This window comes from Rhipicephalus microplus, chromosome 3 (genome assembly GCF_043290135.1).
Source record: "Rhipicephalus microplus isolate Deutch F79 chromosome 3, USDA_Rmic, whole genome shotgun sequence".
In the NCBI taxonomy this organism is placed as follows: Eukaryota; Metazoa; Arthropoda; class Arachnida; order Ixodida; family Ixodidae; genus Rhipicephalus; species Rhipicephalus microplus.
In genome coordinates, this window is record NC_134702.1 from 173,917,331 (window position 1) to 173,938,918 (window position 21,588).

Sequence of the window (21,588 nt, forward strand, 5' to 3'; positions counted from 1 at the left end):
TCAATTCCTTGCTGGCGTATTTAAGCGTACAGTGAACCGCGCGAAAGAAGAATACGAGAGTAGACATTTTGATTATCTTTCTAAATCAAAGAATAAGCGTGCTTTGTTCGCTTATCTTCGGACAAGAAAAGTACTACCAGCACCTTTAACGTTGCAGTCATGTGTCTTGACGCCGGTAGAAATGAACACTTCTCTAGAAGACATAGCGCAAGGTTTAGAACGCCGCTTCACTACGAATTTTTCGGCTATTCAGTCCGTTCTGGTAAACTTGCATGAATTTCCAGAAGTTTCTTTAGCTGAATTGAATCAGACAGTATTATGCTTACCGAGGACGGCTCCCGGACCAGATGGGATTACGAACTCTATGTTGAAATGTTTACTCCAGGAATCGCCTAATCTTTTGCTAGAACTAGTGAATTACTCTTTGGGGAATGCATGGATACCTCCAGAATGGAAACTTGCCAAAATTGTATTGTTGCTAAAAAATGAAAATGATGCATACACGTTGGATAACATAAGGCCGATCGCACTGACATCAAACTTAGTGAAATTGGTTGAGAGAATCATCAATATACGAATTAATGAACTTATTACCATGAGGTCTATTCTAAGTCCCTGTCAAATTGGGTTCAGGGCTGGTTGTTCAATTTGGGATGCCCACGTTGACTTAGAAAGTAGGCTTCAATTAGCTCGGCTACATAAAAAAAATATGCTGCTTTAGTTACCTTAGACATCGCTAAAGCATATGATACCGTGGAGCACTGTATTTTGATAGATCGATTAGAATACCTTGATTTTCCATCATACATAGTAGCGTGGGTTCACAATTTTCTCGCAGACAGGAAATTTTATTGTTTTAAAGATGGGTTTTCATCATCTACTCATACCCAAACGAGGGGAGTACCGCAAGGCTCGGTGCTTTCCCCGGTGCTATTTAATTTACTAATGAGCACCATCCCACGTAAACAGGATATAACAACTTATGTTTATGCAGACGATATCGCATTTTTTGCAATGGCAGATAACATTCAGACCTTATATGAACGGCTGCAGACTTACCTTAATATATTGGAGAGCTGGCTCGATGGCAACAGCTTTTTACTTAATCCAAGTAAATGTGCCCTCCTTGTTTTCCCGCTGCAATACCCTGTGAACATCTCTCTGTCTTACCATCATGAGGATATACCACAGGTGGAATCTGTTAAATACCTTGGAGTAATTCATCACACATCGCTCAACTGGCGATCTCATATCGAATATATCGCCGGAAAAGGTGTGCGGGCCATTGGCATATTACGTAGGCTAAGTAACTACCGCATAGGTATGAGAAGAGACACATTATTAATGATATATCGCATGTATGTTCGTCCCATTTTGGAATTTGGTTGTGTGCTTTTCTCTGGAGTTCCAGCTTACAAGTAGCGGCCTCTAATTCTTCTGGAAAGAGAAGCTTTACGCTTATGCCTTGGCCTTCCCAAAACAGTCGCCAACAATGTGTTATATCTCGAATCGAGGGTCCCTCCGCTTTCTTGTCGAATTCGCCTTCTGACTGTTCAGACATTCTTAAGAATTTATGAATCACCATTACGACATTCAGAAACAGCCTTTATTTCCACCCCGGAATCATTTTTTGCTGCCAGATGGCCGCGATTTCACACGCCACAAATTATATTTGTGCAAAATTTACTGGAGCCTCTAAACGTACGTATATGCGACATCATGCCGAGTCGTTATAATTCAGCCCCGGTAGAAATTCAATTCGACGACATTTTTCCTAATAATGCCAAATTACTTCCCCATAATATTTTGGATGGTTTACTCCAAGATCACCTGCGCCGTATTACAACGAACGTTATTATTGCTACAGACGCATCGCAATACGACGAAAAGTCAGGGGTTGGTATTTTCAGCCCTATTTTAAATTGGATTTATTCCCTTCGACTACCCGATTTCATACCCGTTTTTGTGGCTGAGTTTCTGGCAGTAGTGCTCGCCTTACGCAAGTTAGATACAGCAATTACATCAGCTGTCATAATAACAGATTCCCTATCTCTTTGTGCGGCACTTTCTGTTGGTGCTGATAATCACGTAACAAAGGCGTTCCGTGCATTAGTACCTGCGCATTTAAGAAAAGTGCGATTAGTTTGGGTGCCTGGACATAAAGGTTTGTTTCTTAATGAAATAGCAGATTCCTTAGCTAAGTCGTCAATCAGCGAACCAATTCTACCGCTCTGTCCATCATCCGCTTATGTGACTGCTGCTCGATTCCGCAGACGTACGCTTATGCAAGTCTTTAAAGGTTCAGCAATAACAAACTCTACAGAATATCGCCATTTATTATATCCCTGGCGAAGAGACTTTTGCCGCACTCGAAAACAAGAAGTAGCTATCACAAGGCTGCGCTGCCGGGTACCAAATCTAAATTTCTATAAACACAGGTCTGCTCAGGCACCTTCGCCACTGTGTGCATTCTGTGATGAACTGGAAACAATAGACCATTTCTTTTTGACCTGCAGGCGGTTTAACACATTACGAAAAACCCTATTAGAAATACCTTTGCGTGGCATTGGTATGGACTTATCTCTGCCTGTCATTTTGTCTTTTGGAGCTTCCATTTCTGGTTTCTCTAATGGCACAGTATGCGCGGCCGTCCGGGACTATATTGATGAAACTAATAGGTTGACTAATTAACCAGTTTCATTATCTTAACATGTTCACCTAATTATATACGTATAAAATCAGACTATTGCTCTATTCTAAGAATAAATTTGTTTATGTAAATATTTCTATGCATTACATTAAGCACCACACTTGCCTATAGGCTATCGGTAATCTTTCTGTTATACCTCCATCATTCTAAATCTGAACAGTAAATTTTAAAGCCACTCGATTCTTGGCCAATCCCCCACAGTGGGTATGCGCCACTAACGATAGGAGAACAACGACAACAACAACAACAGCATGACTGACAGCGAGAAGCTTTCGTCGCTTTCGTCAACGTCGGCTGCTTCGGCGTTTTCGTGCGTGAGATAACAGGTGAGGCACGTTTTCAAGCGAAGCTTGTTGAATGACATGTTGTTTGTCTTGTTGGGTCATTTTTTCAGAAAACGGTTACACTTGCGCGAATAAGACACCATGCAACAAACATAGAAAGATGCACACACACACGTTGCGCTTCGAGTGTGCGAGTTTGTTTCTTACGTGGCGTCTCATTCACGCAGTTGTAACCTTTTTCTGAAGCTTGTAAGGACTGGGAGGTTCGCTAAGAAGAAAGTTTGTGGCTCTATGCGGCGGTTAGACGGGAACATTGTGCAACGTATGCAGTATAGCAAAGGCGGCACGGCGTCAAGCCTAGGCGACGCGTGCTGCGTCTGCCACGGACGCGAGCGTCTGTGCGCTGAGCGTAGCTGGGCAGCTAGGTCATAGGCTCGGTGCAAAATATTGAGAAGCATTCGCTGGGCCTCGCATGCTTCACGACGCGTTTCCCGAAGGCTCGGAACACGAATAATTCTTGGTGTGCCGGAGGCAAATCTGGACTAGCCAAGTGGCCATAATCTTCGTTTTTTCGCTAGCCTTGTGCCACTAGTGCAAGCTGCTCACAAATTTTTTTCACGTTTCCAATATAATTTTACCGCATAAATTTCAACTACGACTTTTCTTCCCAAGGTACTGCTGATACTGCGTACGTACGAAGGTGTTCTAAAGTTCCCAGGCCGCGATACCATTGCATTACAAGGGATAGCGGCCTGGAAACTTCTGAAGATCTTTGTACGTGGTCTTGACGTATATCTTTGCAAGTCAGAGTTTTATGGGTCAGAGATGTATCACTGGTTTTGTATTGTGCATCGATTAGCTAATCATTCAAAGGGGTTTGTTGGTACACTTATGACATGCACATATCTTTTTCGTAATTTGACAGCGAAGCATCCACTTACTAACATTTTCAAACCGCGCTGACGCCATGCCGTCCGGCGGTCCAAGCTACGGCAGCTACTGTTGTGTATCGTGGTGCTTCAACAATGGCAGAACCCACAAGAAGCCTGGGACGAGTTTCTTCCGCATACCACGGGACGGCAGTGTGTTAAAGCTTTTGTATGGTTTGCATGTCTTTAGGCTTACTGTTCGTACTTGCTCAGTGAGGGTAACAATAAAAAATCACTATTCAAGCACTTCCCCTTTCAGCTGATAGTTCATTGCCAATGCAGGATGAAAGCATGGATGCAGTATGCTGGACGCGATGATCTCCTTAGTAAGCCGGCCAGCCTATTGTACGCAACGTACAGGGTTTGTAGCGACCATTTTACTGCTCAAAGTTTCATGGACCCTGGGCACACAAGGCTTACAAGAATGGCTGTTCCCAGTGTGCAACCAGCTGCACCATGTAAGTGATTGACTGAAACTCAAATATGTGCAATAGCAGCCACTTGTATTGAATCAGTGGCGACAGTTAACCGTGAAGATCTTTGTAGCCGATGGAGAAGCCTCACTATAGAAGTAACACTTGGAAAGTCTTAAATTTTGTGAATTGTGGGCTATTACCTTCCTAACAGCAGCTTTACATTTCTGTCGTTTTTCGATGCTCTTGACCTGCGCAACTTGTTTTAAAAGACTTTAAAGGGCTATTTCACGTTATCTTCAAGCCTGAGTGCACATGTACGTATACCTTTCATCAGTGAAAGCTGCTACTGTTGACAATTCCAAAAATCACAAATTACTTGTTTCCTAGTTGGTGCCTTCTCTTTTCTTCCACGTTCGACCAATTTATGCGTTTGAAAGAGCTGTTTAAGTTTCCCCATGCTACAAGCTTTGTAACTTGTACCAACTGCACATATATGCAGGTTCTCTGAGCGTCGCTTCAAGTAGTGACTGTGACATGGCTGCAGAAGCTGCACTGCAAGGTGCGGATGAGCTTCAGTTTGTGTTATTTTAAGCCTCTTACTGATACATTGTCGTAATTTCATTTCTTCAGGACCTGCGGTAGAGGCTTCAAAAAGCGGCTCCCACACATTGAGGTGCCCTGATGAACAGGGTGCGTTCAGTGTCGCGATTTCTTTTTTTTACCGAAATTGACTGTTGACCAAACCTCTGTAGGTGGCAGCTCCCTTGTAGCTGGTGAAAGAATTTCCGCTGACTTCGTCTTGCCGGAGAAAACCTTAACCAGTCATTCAGCTGTCACAAAAGGAACTTGTGTGACCGGTAAGTTGTATGTTCACTTCAACACCAGAGTGGATTGATATAGAGACTTCCGCAGGCCGCTCGCAAGATTGTTGCGACAGCACTGTCCGAGGCACTGAACAAGCTTCACAAAACCCTCCAGAAGACGTCTCCGCCAACAGCTCCACGCCTGAGTGCCCTAGAGAAAATGGTGACTATGCTTTTATTGCAGCTGTTTTTAATGTGCTATTTTATGTTTAGGACATTCTGAGGAAACTATCCTCAAAAGGACACTACGTGTGCACTTACAAAATGTAAGGGTGGGCTCTCAGTGATTTTTATTTTTTTTTGTGCATTGTCAACATTGTGAATGGTTTGTTTTTAGGTAGTGGAATCGAAAACTTTGCACCACAGAAAGTTGTGCACCTTGGGTCTGAAAGAGCGAGGAAAGTGCTCGTATGGGATTAGTTGTTCTTCGCTTTTAAATCTATTTTTTGTTTATTGCAGTGCGTTCCTGTGTGCCAGCGACAATGTCTCCATCAATGAAGTACAAGCAAATCATTGAACATCTGCAAGCCAAAGTAGCAGCACAGCGGAAAACTATCAAAAGACTGCGGAGACAGCCTCACCAAGCACCGTCATCGACTTCAAAGGCCCTTGAAGTTATCCGACCGCACGTCACCGAGGAGGTTCTTAAACTTCTTTCTGCACATGTTCACTTGAGGCCCAAATGCAAGGGCAAGCGGTTTCCCGTGTGGTTCAAGAAATTTGCTCTTCACTTAAACTTCCGAGGTCCGCGAGCATACTGATTTCTGGCTCCATATTTTTCTTTGCCCTCCCGGCGTTCATTAAGGAGGTGGCTAGATAATGTAAAGATGACTCCAGACATAATTCCAGGAATCCTTTCTTCCATTGCAACAAATACTCAAGCTTGGAATGAACGGGACCGAGTGTGCGCTTTAGTTTTCGACGAAATAGCACTCAAAAAGAATTTGTACTATGATGCTGCAAGAGACGTTGTCCAGGGTTTTACAGATGATGGCACTCATCGCACTTCAACCATCGCTGATCGAGCACTGGTTTTTCTTCTTGTTGGCGTTTCGAGAAAGTGGGTTCAACCGGTTGCTTTTACTATAGGGCACACATGAACACCATCATCTGTTATGCATAACTTGCTGGTGTCACTCATTTTGGAGCTTAGGAGCATTAATATTGCAGTGAAAGCAGTCATTTGTGACCAGGGCAGTTCAAATGTAGGTCTCGCTAACCAACTAAGAGTGACTGTAGCAAAGCCTTTTTTTGAAGTTAATGGTGAGCGGGTATATTACATTTTTGATGTCCTGCATTTAATTAAAACAACGCGCAATAATGTCCAAGCACACAAGTTATACATTGGGGATGACATCGTTAACTGGTCGCACATTGTAAGCATTTACCAATCCTCACATGAGATGCGGTTGCGATTGGCTCCAAAGTTGACTGAACGGCACATTCATCAGAAACCTTTTTCTAATATGAAGGTCAGCAGACCAACTCAGGTCCTCAGTGCATCAGTTTCGATTGCTATCACGGCATCGGTGTATGCGAAGGTGCTGCCTGCCTCGGCCATCACTACAGCTCAATTTTGTGATCGTATGGACAGGATTTTCGATGCCTTGAACAGCTCGAGTAAAAAAAGAACTTCGCAAAAGCTGCGGCATGCAATCATGAAAAATGATTCAGAGCTGATTGACTTCCTCCGAGGCCAGCTCCCCTGGATTGCATCATGGCAGTTTGTTGGCAGACGTCAACCACAAACCATCGTAGGTTGGCAAATTACAATTCAGGCAATTTGTCAACTATGGGACGACCTCTCCAAAGATTACAATTTTGAATACCTGTTAACACGCAGGCTTCAACAGGATCCTCTGGAGAACATATTTGGCCACATTAGGCAAAAACAGGGTTGCAACACCAACCCCAATGTAGCACAATTTATTTGTGGCCTGAAGCACATCTGTATAAGAAAACTCTTCAAGCTGTCAGAATACGGAAATGTCGAGGATGATGAATGTGACCTCCTCCAGGAGCAGCTCTCCCCATTCTCCCTCACCAGTGCGTCTCTTGTGGATAATGAGGACTGTGCACAGCCACAGCCTGACGACTTTCCCGCTCTAGACGATCTCTCTGAACTTGCGACAAACGTTCACTCCCTTATTATCGATGACTCCGCTGCATATTATGTAGCTGGTTTTCTCATCAAACACTTCCTTCGGAATGCATGTGACGGTTGCAGTTGCCCACAGTTACTGAAAGACGACAGTGAGACGCTTAAGGGTACCCACCAGTATTTCACAATGCTCAAAGCATACCACGTCCCCAGCAAACTTTTTGGGAATCTCACTGTGCCATCAGAAGCAGCTTTTGCATACGTACAACAACTTGAATCTTACTTTCTTGCCATAATTGAGGCCACTGCACATCACCTGAAAGTGTGCGATGTTTTGTATCACCATCTGTCAAGTGTTGGCGATTTTCATTTTTGCTCTGCTGGGTGTCGCGCGAAGTTTCTGAAAATGTTTTGCCGGGTTCGTTTATGTTGGCATGTGCGTTTTGTGAACCGAAACTTAGATAGGGTTAGGTTCCAGTCTTCAATCTCAGGCATACAGCTTGACAAGTTCAAAGGTTAGCAATTAGCAGCGGGTTTACACTAAAGTATTCGAGTTGAGCCGAATCCTGCAATAGCTTTGTTATGTTATTACTTCGTTACAGCAGACTTCATTATGGTCTTATATGCTTATATTCAGCTCAACTGGACTAGCCACTCCTTCGTTGCATACATTGTTTAGGTTACCCGCTATGAGGAGTAGGGACACTGTGTATTCGCTCGAAGTGATTTGCATAACCTTAAAAAGAATGTTGGGTATCCTGTCTGTGTTTTTTGTAGCAAATGCGGGCGAACTGTGCACTTTGCTGTGGCTCGCTTGGTCACTGTGTATGCTTTATCTCTCCAGCTCAAGTAATATATCGATAACAAAACCGCTTGTTGAAATGTCTTCGAGCGGGTAAGGAACACAGTATGAAGTGGGCACGGTTCACGTTATCACGCTTTTCGTATTTTAGCTTCTCATCAACCTCCTCATCTCGCCCATCAAAATTTTCAAAAGAATACCCAAACTTGTAGCGTTTGATGGGGCTGCGGACGCTGCCATTTTATTTTTATATAGCTTTTGAGTGATAACGTACGATGTAGAGCCTTTGTGAAAAATAATGAGCCAAAGTGGTTTCCTTCTGCTATTTATTAGCCCTGTAATACCGCTCTCGTAGCACCAATTAAGGTCCACAATTCTGGATAAGTGATGACTACAATCTATTTTAGCTCGCAAGCGTCACAGCAACACCCAGACGCAAATCACTTGGGATCTTAAGTTTTTGATGAAGGCGACGCATAACAAAAGCCACAAAACCTGCCAGTGTTGTAGCATAAAGTTTGTCTTTCACGTAGTGAGCAAGCTGCAAAGCCCTACCTTTCTGAGGACAAGCAGGCATCAAGTCTGCTTTTTTTCATTTTGGACTAGCTGTTCTTAAGCACAGCCAGCACACTGCACCTTTGCCTTTCTGCTTTATTGTGTCGTGTGGTTTCTGTGTGCTCTTTTTTATATGCATTATTTCGGTTAACCCCAGGCGTGATTCGCGACTTCATTGCTGTGTATATGTCACTTCTTCCTTCTTCATCAGCATTGTGCGCTGTGTTTTTGCCATAGATCCTTACTTACCGACTGGCCCGGTGTGTCATACTTCACCAGCTTCTCGGCTTCTGCCAACTCTAGCGATGTGTGCGTTGTCTGTGTTCTCTCTGTATTTGTCACAATTGTAAGGCGAGATGCATTTGTTGTCTACCTTTGTCATATTGTGCTTTTTATATTCTCAGACTCTACCTTGCCTTTGAATAAAACATTACGGATACTCTGTCTCTTTGACTGATATATACATTGATCACTCGTTCCAAAAGAAAAACACAAGCGCGATGAATAAAACCGTAGTGAATTATCATTACCTGCATCTCTTTTTATTATAACTTAATCGAAATAAAAATTACGTCACGACCGATTCGCACGAACCACTGAACAAAACAAAACAGGGAATCACTAAATCAAAACGACCTACAAAAACTATCCATTTGGGCAATGAATAGTGGTCTGAAAACATGAACTTTCGTCATAGCCAAACGTCGGTTATGCAAAGTAATTCAAAATTTGCGCCAGTGAAACCGAAACAGGAAGCGCACGCCACTTGCTCTCACCAACCACTAGGTGTGCTAGGGTCGATTGGGCCGCTGGGGTCTACGGGAGTGTCCCCTCTTAACCTTTTTTTTTATTTCTCTATGCACCGCATAACCACCTGGGGAGACTGCATTTTGTTCTGCTGAAACTGCACATTCCCAAAAAAATGTGCGTAAGTGACGTGCGAGTCCAGCCGCACAATTTGCAAGAGCCATCTGGATAGACATCTGGGTATATCCTCTGAAAATGAATGGGATTGGTGAAGCTGTGGGTTTGTAATTGTGGCCAAGTTTTTTCTTTTCCGATTTGACCGCAGTCGGCCAACCCATACTGCTGCGATCAAACTATTCAGAGGCGCTTCATCTTGCTAAATAGCAATGCTACATAAAAATTTTCACTCTAGCATGTCCCGTACCCCGAACTTGCATATCTCCAGAGGAAAACAGGCAGTCCGCGGCAATTATAAGAACATATAATATACAAGAACAAGGGTGACAGAAAAATTTCAACAAAGAAGTACTTTATACACCACAATAGACAAGGACGAATCAAGTGGTGCAATGGCTCCATTTTCACAACAAGAGTGGGAAAGGGCTGAGAAAAGGGTTCCTAGTAGTACATCAACCGGCCCAGATGGCATTCCAATTAGGCTGATAAAGACATTAGGTCCGAAGTCTAAGCAGGCTTTGAGAGAGGCAGTGAGCACAATAATAATCGATGGTGAAATTCCCGATGGATGGAAACTTAGCAGGATGAGCATGATCTATAAAAGAAAGGGGGACAAAGCTGACATAAACAACTATCGTCCTATAACAGTGACATCAGTGGTCTACAGGCTGGCGATGCAGATTATAAAGGAAAGACTGCAGGCATGGATAGAGGATGAGGAGGTGCCGAGAGAACTGCAGAGTGGGTTTCGGAAACACAGGAGGTTGGAAGACAATCTGTTCTCACTGACGCAGTGCATCGAAATAGCAGAAAAGGAACACAGGCCCCTGTGGCTAGCATTTTTGGATATCAAGGGAGCGTACGATAGCGTGGTTCAAGAGGAATTGTGGGGAATACTGGACACACTAGGCGTGGAACATGTAGTCACTAATCTTTTAAAGGGTATCTATAAAGGTAACAAGGTAGTTATAAAGTGGGAAAAACAGGTATCGAAGCCTGCAGAGGTAAAACGGGGGCTTAGGCAGGGGTGCCCCCTGTCACCCTTATTATTCATGATGTACCTACAAGGATTAGAGGCAAAATTAGAGGGAAGTGGATTGGGCTTCAACCTCTCTTTAGTCAAACAAGGAAAACTTATTGATCAGGCACTACCAGCATTAATGTACGCAGATGATATAGTGCTAATGGCCAACAACAAGAAAGATTTGCAGAGATTGATGGACATCTGCGGTAATGAGGGAGATAGGTTAGATTTCAGCTTCAGTAAGGAAAAATCAGCAGTCATGATTTTCAATGACAACGAAGGTAGTGAGCTTAGAATACAGGAGGTCACGCTAGAGATAACAGATAAATACAAATATCTGGGCGTATGGATAAGCAATGGGACCGAGTATCTGAGGGAACACGAAATATACGTGACGACTAAAGGTAACAGGAATGCAGCAGTCATGAAAAATAGGGCACTGTGGAATTACAATAGGTATGATGTTGTGAGGGGAATATGGAAAGGGGTCATGGTTCCTGGGCTGACGTTCGGCAATGCGGTCTTGTGCATGAGATCAGAAGTTCAAGCAAGATTAGAAATTAAGCAACGTGGAATAGGTAGGCTTGCTTTAGGAGCTCACGGGAATACACCAAATCAGGGAGTACAAGGTGATATGGGATGGACATCATTTGAGGGCAGGGAAGCTAGCAGCAAGATAAAATTTGAGAAGCGATTGAGAGAAATGGGGGAAGAGCGTTGGGCTAGGAAGGTTTTCAGCTACTTGTACATGAAGAATGTCGATACAAAATGGAGGAAGCGAACCAGGAAGTTGACTGGTAAATACTTAGAAAACAGCAGGTGGCTAAACCAAAAAGAACTATCGGTTAAGAAGAAAGTGAAGGAAACGGAGATTGACATGTGGAGAATGGGCATGATTAAGAAGTCCGCACTAGAGACCTATCGAACCTTTAAGCAGGAAATTGCCAAGGAAAGGGTCTATGATAATACTCGGGGTAGTTCTCTACTGTTTGAGGCCAGAACGGGAGTACTGCGAACCAAGACATATCGGGCCAAATACGAAGGGGTAGACACAGTATGCAGTGCGTGTGGAGAGGAAGAAGAAACTGCCGAACACTTGATAATGTTCTGTAAAGGGCTTCACCCTATAGTTCAGGATGATGGCGCAGAGTTTTTCAAAGCACTGGGGTTTAGGGACCGGGAGGGCAAAATAAACTTTAAGCGGGTAGACTTCACTAGAAGGAGGTTGTCTGATTGGTGGCTAAAGTCAAGGCGCGAGTGAAAATTAAACTCTTCACTGCAAAGTACGAATCCTCAAACTCTTTTTTAAAGAAAAAAAAATAAATATAGTTTTGGTTCATTATATATTACGGTTTGGTGGCGCTAGCCACCGCCCGATCTAAAGGGTACAGCCATACCCATCCATCCATCCATCCATCCATCCATCCATCCATCCATCATCACGGCGACGGGCGGTACCAGCCAGCTAAGCGTTTTTCATCTGCGGCCCATAGGGGCGCGTCAGTCGAGAGTTGTTAAAGACCTGCAACTGTGCACCACTGTTTCGGAGGCTATGCAAAGGGTTGCGTTGTTGCATCGTCTGCCACAGGTGACGCTAGCGACCGAGAACATTTTAAAAATGAAAGAGAGAAAGGGTGTGGCAGCTGTTTTGTTTCTCATGTTGCAGGCATCTTCCTAGAGGAGGCGTTGACTTAAGCAACAAGGCAACCTCGTTGTAATTGCGGGAGGGTTAAATGACGTCCTGAAAAAAGAATCGTCAGGACTAGCGACGACCTTGGCGAAAGGGGTGGATGACATGCGCACCGTGTCCCCCCAGGTGCAAATTGTAGTATGCACAGTACCGGAAGTACCAGTACGCAACGTCAACCTGCAAAGAGCGGTAGTCGACGCAAACAAAGAGATATGGCGAATTAGTCGAGAGAAGGGTTTCGAGGTAGTGGATTTAAACAGGGAAGTGCACAGGTGGGGTGGATTCCAAAGAGACAAGATTCATTTCGATAAGAGGCTTGGACACGAGGTGGGCTGGCGACTGGCAGGACGCGCAGTAGCTTTTTTGGGGGGCTCACGGGCCCTTCGGAGTCCGGGGTAGCTCGTAACAGGGAAAACAATCAGGAGGACGCTTTGACAGGTAGAATTGCGAAAAACCAGAAAAAAGGTAAAAGAAAAAGGAAAAAGGCGCGTGTTGCAATTAGTTACATAAACATGCAGGGTGGCAGAAAGAAGGCAAAATGGTTAGAGATTGAGGAGCAGTTAAACAAAGAACAGATAGGCGTGTATGCGGTTACAGAAACACACCTTAGAGACTTGGAAGAGCCACCACATATTAAAAATTATGTTTGGGAAGGGTGTAACAGGACCATATCGGAAAGGAAAGGTGGGGGTGTAGGAATGCTAATTTACCGCGGAGCCAAATGGGTTAGAGTGAAACAGACGTGTTCAGAGCACCTCTGGGTTCTGGGCACAGTAGGTGGAAAGGAAACGTGGCTAGGGGTAGCCTACTTGTGGACGGGGAATAACTGCAGAGAAAAGAATCAGGAGATAGTGGATTGCATGAGTGCGGATATTAAGGAATTTGGTAATGGGGCCGAAATCATCCTTCTAGGGGACATGAATGCCCACATACATGACCTTGACGGATATTCAGACACCAATGGGAAGTTATTACTAGATCTTTGCGAGCAACATAGTCTGGAGATAGTTAACACGGGGCCTAAATGTGACGGCCAGATCACATGGGAAGTCGGAAACAAGCAATCAAGTATTGATTATTGTCTCATGACTGAAGGAATTTACCACAAACTGACAGAAATGAGGATAGACGAGGAAGGCATTAACAGCTTGGGTAGTGATCATAAACGAATAACATTACAAATGGGATACGAAACTAAAAATATGAGCATGGAATCAAAGTCTGGCAGCTCGTATTTAAATGACAAACAAATAATAAATATAGCCGCAAGAGTCGAGGAAGAAGTAGGCGAAATACCAGGCAAGGACTGGGAGTATAGGGAGCTGTTACATCTAATGACGAAGGAGATAGGGAAAGAGAAGAAAACCGTTTGCTGGAAAGGAAAAAGGAAGCCAAAAAGTTGGTGGAACAAGGAAATCCGGGAGGCGATCGAGAAGCGACGCGAAGCATCACGGGAGCATAGAAAGGCAAAAAAGGAGAAGCGGCCGCAGGACGAAGTCAAAAAAATATGGGAAATATATTTGGAGAAAAAATCCCTTGTACAGAAATTGGTAGAGGCAAAAATTAAAGGTGAAAGTGAACGCTGGATGACAGAGATACACGAAAAAAAGGAGGCCGCGCCTAGGATTTTTTGGAGCCACATAAAGGCGCTAGGTAGGAAGTCTGTCACAACGCAACAACATATTCTAGATGAAGGAGGAAATCAATTGGAAGGGTACGAAGCGCTAGGTTACATCCAAAAGATAACAGCCGATTCGTTTCAAAAGAGCGTCCAGGGGATCTCCCCGGTGAGTAAAAGTGTGGCGGAGAAAGCAACAGAGGAAGAGCTAGTACTAGATAATTTCAACTGGAAAAAGGCCGAAGGAAAAATTCCGAAGCGCACTGCCGCGGGTTTAGATGGGATTCCCGTTAGCCTCATTAACGAACTAGGACATAACACTAAAGAAGCATTGTTAAAAGCAGTAGAAAAAAGCTTAAAGGACGGACAAATACCGAACAGTTGGCGACAAAGTAGAATGAACTTAATCTATAAAGGCAAGAGAGAAAAGGACAAGATTCGCTCGTATAGACCACTAACCATTACATCGGTACTATACAGGTTGGCGATGCAAGCAGTAAAAATGAAAATAGAAACATGGGCCGAACATAACGATATTTTGGGAGAACTTCAGAACGGATTTCGAGTCGACAGGCGGTTAGACGATAACCTGTTTGTTCTGACTCAGTGTATAGAAATATCTAAAATAGAGAATAGGCCCTTGTACGTGGCTTTTCTAGACATCACTGGGGCATACGACAACGTTAATCAGGAAATTTTGTGGGATATATTGAAAGGAATGGGCATGGGCGACGACTGTATACAGCTTTTGAGGGAGATATACCGAGAAAATACAGTTTGCATAGAGTGGGAAGGAATGCGTAGCAAAGAGAACGTTGAGGTTAGCAGGGGTCTGAGACAGGGATGTCCTTTGTCCCCACTGTTATTCATGCTGTACATGGTGAGTATGGAAAAAGCGCTAGCAGGTAGCAACATTGGTTTTAATCTGTCACACAAACAGGGCGGCATGATGATTGAGCAGAAGCTTCCAGGTTTATTTTATGCGGACGATATAGTCTTATTTGCGGACAGTCGAGATGATATACAGCAGCTGGCGAATATATGCGGAAGGGAAGGTGAAGCTCTTGGACTAGGATTCAGTGTAACGAAGTGTGGTTTGATGGTATTCAATGATCCCTGTGATCAGACGGTGTCCATACAAGGCGAAGAAATACCGAGGGTAAGTGAATACAAGTACCTTGGAGTATGGGTAAATGAGAGTGATAGATACATGGAGGTACAGGAAAAAGCCTCGGCAGCAAAAGGAAAGAGGAATGCGGCAATAATGAAGCACAGAGCGTTGTGGGGATACAATAGGTATGAGGTGCTTCGAGGTCTGTGGAAGGGTGTAATGGTTCCAGGGCTTACTTTTGGGAACTCAGTGGTGTGCATGAGGGCAGAGCTGCAATCGGGAATGGATGTAAATCAAAGGACTGTGGGACGCCTCGCGTTGGGTGCTCACGGGAAGACGACAAACGAGGCTGTAAAGGGCGATATGGGGTGGGCAGGTTTTGAGGCGAGGGAAGCGCAGAGCAAAATAAGGTTCGAAGAAAGGCTAAGAAATATGAAGGAGAGTAGATGGGCAGAGAAGGTGTTCCGTTATTTGTATAGGAAGAGCGTGGACACACAGTGGAGAAAAAGAACTAGAAGACTCACTAGTAAATATACGGCTGGTATTGTGAGCCATATGTCAACAAAGAGCGTTAAGGGAAAAGTCAGGGAGGCGGAGAGGATTTACTGGATGGCAGCTATGGAGAAAAAACCGGCTTTGAGTAACTACCGAAAGGGCAAAAATGAAATAAGGAGGGAGGCATTTTACGATAATTCAAGGGGAAGCGCTTTACTGTTTGAAGCGAGATCGGGTTGCCTTAGAACGCGTAGTTATAAAGCAAGATTCAGTAAAGAAGAAGAACAATGCACATGCTGCGGGAAAGATAAGGAAACGGCGGAGCATGTTCTGATTGAATGTGGAGATATCCACCCAGGTGTACGTTTGGGCACGAGCCTACAGGAAGCCTTGGGTTTTAGGGACAACAATGGAAAGCTGAACACACCCGCGATTGAAATAAGTAAGAGACGGTTAGAGTATTGGTGGCAGAAAATTAGAAAGAAAGGACAAAAATAAATATTGGAAAAATAAAATATGGACAGTGTGCCGTAAATGGCAGAGAACTTAAGCTGAAAATTTACCTTTTTTCAATTAAGATAGAATTTATCGAAATAGAGGCATTAGGCCAACATAAAAAAAAAGAAAAAAAGGTTTTTTTTTTTTTTTTTGTCGAGCCTGGTGGCAAACTTGTCACCACCCCGTTATAAAGGGGACGCTCATAGCATCCATCCATCCATCCAGGCATGCAGGCGAGTGATGCCTCGCCAAATCCTGCTGCTTACCTTCCTCCGTGGTGCTGCTAGATGTTCCGCTATCATAGCCGGATGGTTAGTTGCCCGTTAGACACACTCTAGATCACTGCCGGTCAGTGCCGGGTATCGAGAAACTTCTTCGCGGCTAGGCGATACCGCTCACGAAAGAGATGGAACCAGACCCCCTTCCGCACTTTTGCAAGTAGTTCGTGAAGGCCCGGAAGTCTTGCCTGGTAAATGGCCTCGCATCGCACCGACCAGAAGTCTCGCAACTGACTTATGGAACGCCAAACAGAACCTTGCCATGTGGTATAGGCACTCGACGAGAAGCACGAACTGGTTGACCGCGTGAGTGCGGATTTGAATATCGAACCGTGGGATATGGAACTCCCGGGAGCTGAAATAAGTCGGCTATCTTTCGGAGTAGGGCTTTTGGAAGGTCGCACTCGTGAAAGATGTGAACCGCGTCCTCTCGACTGTGACAAAATGGATAAACACCGCGCTGGATGCCACATTCATTCTTCTTAATCCTCGTCCCGCAATGCGCTGCGAATACACACCAACTTGCTCAAGTTTTAATTCTCATCTAGTCGATGTTATTGATTGCCAATGAGTAAGCCAGCATAAGAATAATTACTGGAGTCCTCCTGAGCGACATTAATATTGATATCACCCAGTAAAATGATGTGAATGCTGGGTTCAGTGCAAGTATCGAGTAGTTTTCCAAGATGGGTTTAGTGTAGGTATTGAGCAGTTTTCAAAATTCTTGAAAAAAGTGTTCAGTTCTGTTATATCGTGATCTGAATACGACACTTATCAAGGTTTTTTTTAGTTTTCTGAGGCACTGAGCTTTTCATATAATTCTGCAATACCCATGGTTATCCATGTAACTAATAAAAAATGCCCTGCACCTCTTGTTGTGACACATTGGTTATAAAATTTTCTGTCTTCTGCAATGATTGCCAAATATATTTAGTAGGTATATTAGGCGTTAAGGTCTGCTGTCTGTCCGCTCTGCCCTTCAAGCCCAATGAGGCTCAGGCAGGCCAATTTTGTATCTCTGAGCTACTTTTTCAAAATTATGATAAAATAATATTATTACTATTATTCCCACATGCATCTTGTGATATGTATACCTCCTGTAGCAAAATTTATACAATCATGTACACTTAACGAGCTATGTTGATTGGAGATCCAGCAAGTGCTGGCAAACGTGCAATTTAAGTGATATCAAATACCAATCAGCATAAAAGGTATGCAGGACAAACTCCTTTCACAACTGGCAGAAGCAGGGTGGCATGTGGCTCGCAAGCAAGTTTTAAGAGCACCTTCACACGTTTAGCCGAGTGGAGTACTAATACAAATGCACTGTAACAAATCCAAACTGTCCACTTTGTTATGGCTCATAGATTAAACATAACCGTTTTGTATCATCTAGCCCCAGGTTTATTTTATTTGGCAGAAGTTGCAGAATGTTTTGAGGATCAATGAATTATTTTTCTTAGAAGAACACCTTTCATAAAGAAATGATCAGCAGTGCACACTAATCATCATTTATTGTTCTTTTACCTTGAGTTAAGCAAACATGTTAAGAAAAAAAAACATCAACTAGCAAACCGGCCATGTTTTTTTTCTTTGCCATGTATTTCTACATATTGCAAAAAACGACAGTCGACGCTTTGCTCAATAAGTGCAGAACTTAGCATAAAATCTCAGCAAGCAATATCCGAATTTTTCATTTCATTTTGTGAGCTCGAAAAAAAAAGAAAGTTAGTAGTAAAAGAAGTCGAGCCCGAGTTCTTAGTAAAACATTCAATCTGATGAATGCTGAAAGACTCATGGAGTTCTTTGTGTGATCTTTGGCGAAGCAACACGAGCATTGGCCTGTCATTGGCATACCTGTTTTTCTACAAGATGGTCTAGAACGGGAACATTTTCCAGTGCCTTATGGCACACTTTATTCAAAGTATCATGCATCCCTCTGCATTTGGGCGAGCACTGGGATGTGTAGTCCCAATGTTAATCGTTTGATTGATTTAAATGAAAGACTACAAACATTTTTTTCCATTATCAGTTGTCGAGGTATGACATTTGCCATGCACTAAATAAACGAGTACTTGCCCATGCGCAACGGTTTACTGAAACACTGGCCTTTCTGTGGCAATGCTCTTGTTTTACAAAACAAGTTGAACAGATAATTTTTGGAAAGCATTGCAAAAAGAAATAAACTGCAGGCAGTGAGACAGAGAATAATCAGTATTGTAAATCAGTGGGTTGATGTTTCATTTGTGGTTGCATAATTTCATGACGAACATCAACATCAAGTACAGGTGCAGAAGTCAGTAGGAAAGCCTATGCACATCAACGTTTGTTGGCTCTTTTGACATTTAAATACGGTTCTAATATTCCAGCATGCATTTGTAATACTCAACTACGATCAAGCCAACCAGTGTTCTGCTGTAGAATAATGCACCAGCTATTAAATTCCCCAATTTCAAAAGAGCAACTGTATGTAGTAACAATAAACATTTTCAGGTTCGTTCTGGTTCATTTCTTGACCCCCAACTGCACACGGACGGTGGCGAAAAAGAGGTGCAGGAACATTAGCTATTTATTGGAAGCGGAACCCAACTGTCCATCTCTAATTCAGTGATGGAAGCAGCATTTTGCTTTTTGTAGCAGATTCTGGGGCATAAAAAAGTGGTGGTTTGGAGCAGCCTTATGTGCCTTCGGAGCAGAAAGAAATGCTAGTTAGGGTGGCTATTGGTGTTTTTGAAGCAGATACATCTTCCTAACAACTCCTGAAGACTGAAGCATCACTTAAGTACTTCATAAATATTTATATTTATTATCAAACATGCAGTGCACTAGTATACAGTTAGAGGGAGGGGGGTTCGGACTTTTCTTTTGTTCAGATTGGGGAGGACTTCAATTGCAAGTGTCCTTCTTGAGATTTACCGTAGATTTAGCACATAGTATAATTGAGTTAAAAGTTACAAAAAGTGCAATGAACTTTTTAAACGACTGCCTTTTACTGCGTACCTGTGTTAACTGTTCCTCAGCCATGTGAAATATGGCAATCGCGAAAAAGGTTAAAAAACAGTGAACAGAACAATGCATTTGCTCGAGCTTAGACCCCATGCTTGTTATTAAAGACGATAGTCTTTCTTGGGGACCTTTGATACAAAAATTTTGGTCTGTCCATCTATCTGTCTGTCTGTAAATCTGTTCGTTTGTCTGCTCTTAACAGTACCCTAAACGGCACCAAATTGGCCAAACGATACTCCAAACAGCCGACCCCATCCGCAGCGCCCACCAATATTGCTCAAGATTCAGCGTTCATACTTGTCTGATTGTCAATTAAAAATCAATTACTGCGCATACAATGAGGCACCATAACAACACGTCAATATTTTGTATGTGTGTCTTTCTTATAGAAAAGGTATACATAAGTAATTCTAAGGACCGTAGCGATTACCGCACCGTGCTGAGCATGCAACACTTGCAGTAAAAAACAAGTGTTTCCAACACTTTGCTAAAATGATACGGCAGTGGCACTTACCCATCACCTTGCGTTCTAAACCTTATCACCTCAGAGGCGGGTGCGCACTTCACGCGCTTCACTTTCCAGGATAACTGCCAGATAGCGCTCATGTCTCACGTGTGATGTGACTTGACGCGCTCGTTCGCCTCCGTTGCACACTCGAGGAACTCTAAAGCAGTGCCTCCAGAATACCATTCATTGATTTTTTTTTGCCCAGAACATCAAATAAACGTTTTGTTCACACTCTCCAGATGCAAGACTGTCATCTTTCGACGACATTTGCAGTGTAACAAGCAGATATGGGGCAAATTTTTTAAAAATTTTATTTCAAAGCATGATTTTTAGAGTGGCCGTTAAAACGTTGCTTGCGCACTATCCTTAGCCATACGCACTAAGTAGGTGACATCTGCCCGAGCAGACCAGCGTAAACACTTTGCCTTTTGAGGAATGGGGAGCTGCACGGCATCTGCTAGCACATGCAGGGCACGCACATCGGCGTCTTTGCTATGCACGATCTGCATTCCACAGGAACGCTCCCTAGTATGACGCCAGATGCAGAGTTGAAGCTAGCACCGATTGCGTACAGCAAGGACGCAATCGGTGTTCCAATTGCGTGCACTGGCAAGTACAGTGGGGTTCCGTGTACCTCGATAGGCAAAGCGTCCATGCAGGCCTAGTCTACTTACGCCAACGACGGCTAGTTCCGCATTGTTATTTTTTGGGGAACATTTTTGCAACACTTTCATTTCTTATGTAAATGAAGATACAACCGCTATTAAAAAAATGGCAACCATGGCCTGATGCCTTGTGGTTTTTCTGGATTTACACCACCGAGTAGCATACTCAGATGAGCATGTACACAGCTGCTTGGTGTATTGTTTAGGCCCACGGTTCGAATTCATTGCTTTTAGTTTCCCAACACCATTTGGGAGCAGGTTTAAAGCAAGTACTAGCGAATATTGCACTTTCGAGCGACATTTTTCTTGTGGAGAAGTTTGGAGCAATTCGAGCAGCACTTTCATCACTGCTAATTTGTGGACGTCACATTTGACCATGCGTTCTGGCATTCACTCGTACAGCGGTTTGATGCTGCAAAAAGGTAAGAGTAACTACTGCCTATAAACAAGCTAATTAAAGACTGAAAACGAGTAAAAGCTACTGTATATCGTGAGATAGTGAGCATAAATACTAATTACAGAAATAAACAATCCTCAAAATGCTAAATAAGCGCTGCTGGCCTAGCATGCAGCTCGCGGCAGTTAGAGTACATGAAATGCAAATGCTAGAGTAGGCCCACCAAAATACCCATGTAAAGTTAACGTGCGAAAGCGCATTGTCTTCAAACAGGCTGATGTCACATTCACACACGTGTACCTCGCAACAGAAATAGGCGAAATCGCCCACAGCGAACACATGTGCGAGAAACATACGCAAGTTTCGAGATCTCAAGATAGCCTCGACGTGCAGGTGTCTGCGAATTCTCGGTGAGTGAAACACCCACGCTTTATGGGGAAGCACTGAAACGACGCACAAACACAAGTTAATTGTTCTTGCGGAACGGCGCACCACAAATCAAAGTCCGAGTCGAAAGCCTGTGGGACACTGCTAGGGAGCCGTGTAACGAACTGACTAGGAGCAACCATAATTTGACCAAATTTCCTGCCAGCTGGCGTGTATTCTAGCCAGGATTTGACCAAGAGTGTAGAATAATGTTTTTTCACCACGATGTCAATGCTCTATAACACCAATATCTCACATAATAGGCTTTCTTTTTGGTGCTTTTGGTAT

General features: G+C 43.5%; 1 protein-coding gene across 3 annotated transcripts; it reads left to right on the forward strand.

Annotated features, from left to right (window-relative positions):
* The first annotated feature begins 2,962 nt into the window (after window positions 1–2,962).
* On the forward strand, window positions 2,963–9,507 carry LOC142802721 (uncharacterized). Of its 3 annotated transcripts, XM_075887739.1 has the most exons (7): window positions 2,963–3,036; window positions 4,206–4,381; window positions 4,839–4,898; window positions 4,970–5,029; window positions 5,092–5,196; window positions 5,252–5,365; window positions 5,662–9,507. In XM_075887739.1, exons 2-7 carry the CDS (start codon window positions 4,207–4,209, stop codon window positions 5,961–5,963), a joined length of 816 nt encoding a protein of 271 aa, XP_075743854.1. In that variant the 5' UTR covers window positions 2,963–3,036; window position 4,206; the 3' UTR covers window positions 5,964–9,507. The 3 variants fall into 3 exon arrangements, 2 of the variants coding, with proteins under 2 accessions (XP_075743854.1, XP_075743855.1); XM_075887740.1 differs by lacking the exons at window positions 2,963–3,036; window positions 4,839–4,898; window positions 4,970–5,029 and having other exon boundaries at window positions 3,083–4,381; XR_012893955.1 differs by lacking the exons at window positions 2,963–3,036; window positions 4,839–4,898; window positions 5,662–9,507 and having other exon boundaries at window positions 3,083–4,381; window positions 5,092–5,386.
* The last annotated feature ends 12,081 nt before the right edge of the window (window positions 9,508–21,588 follow it).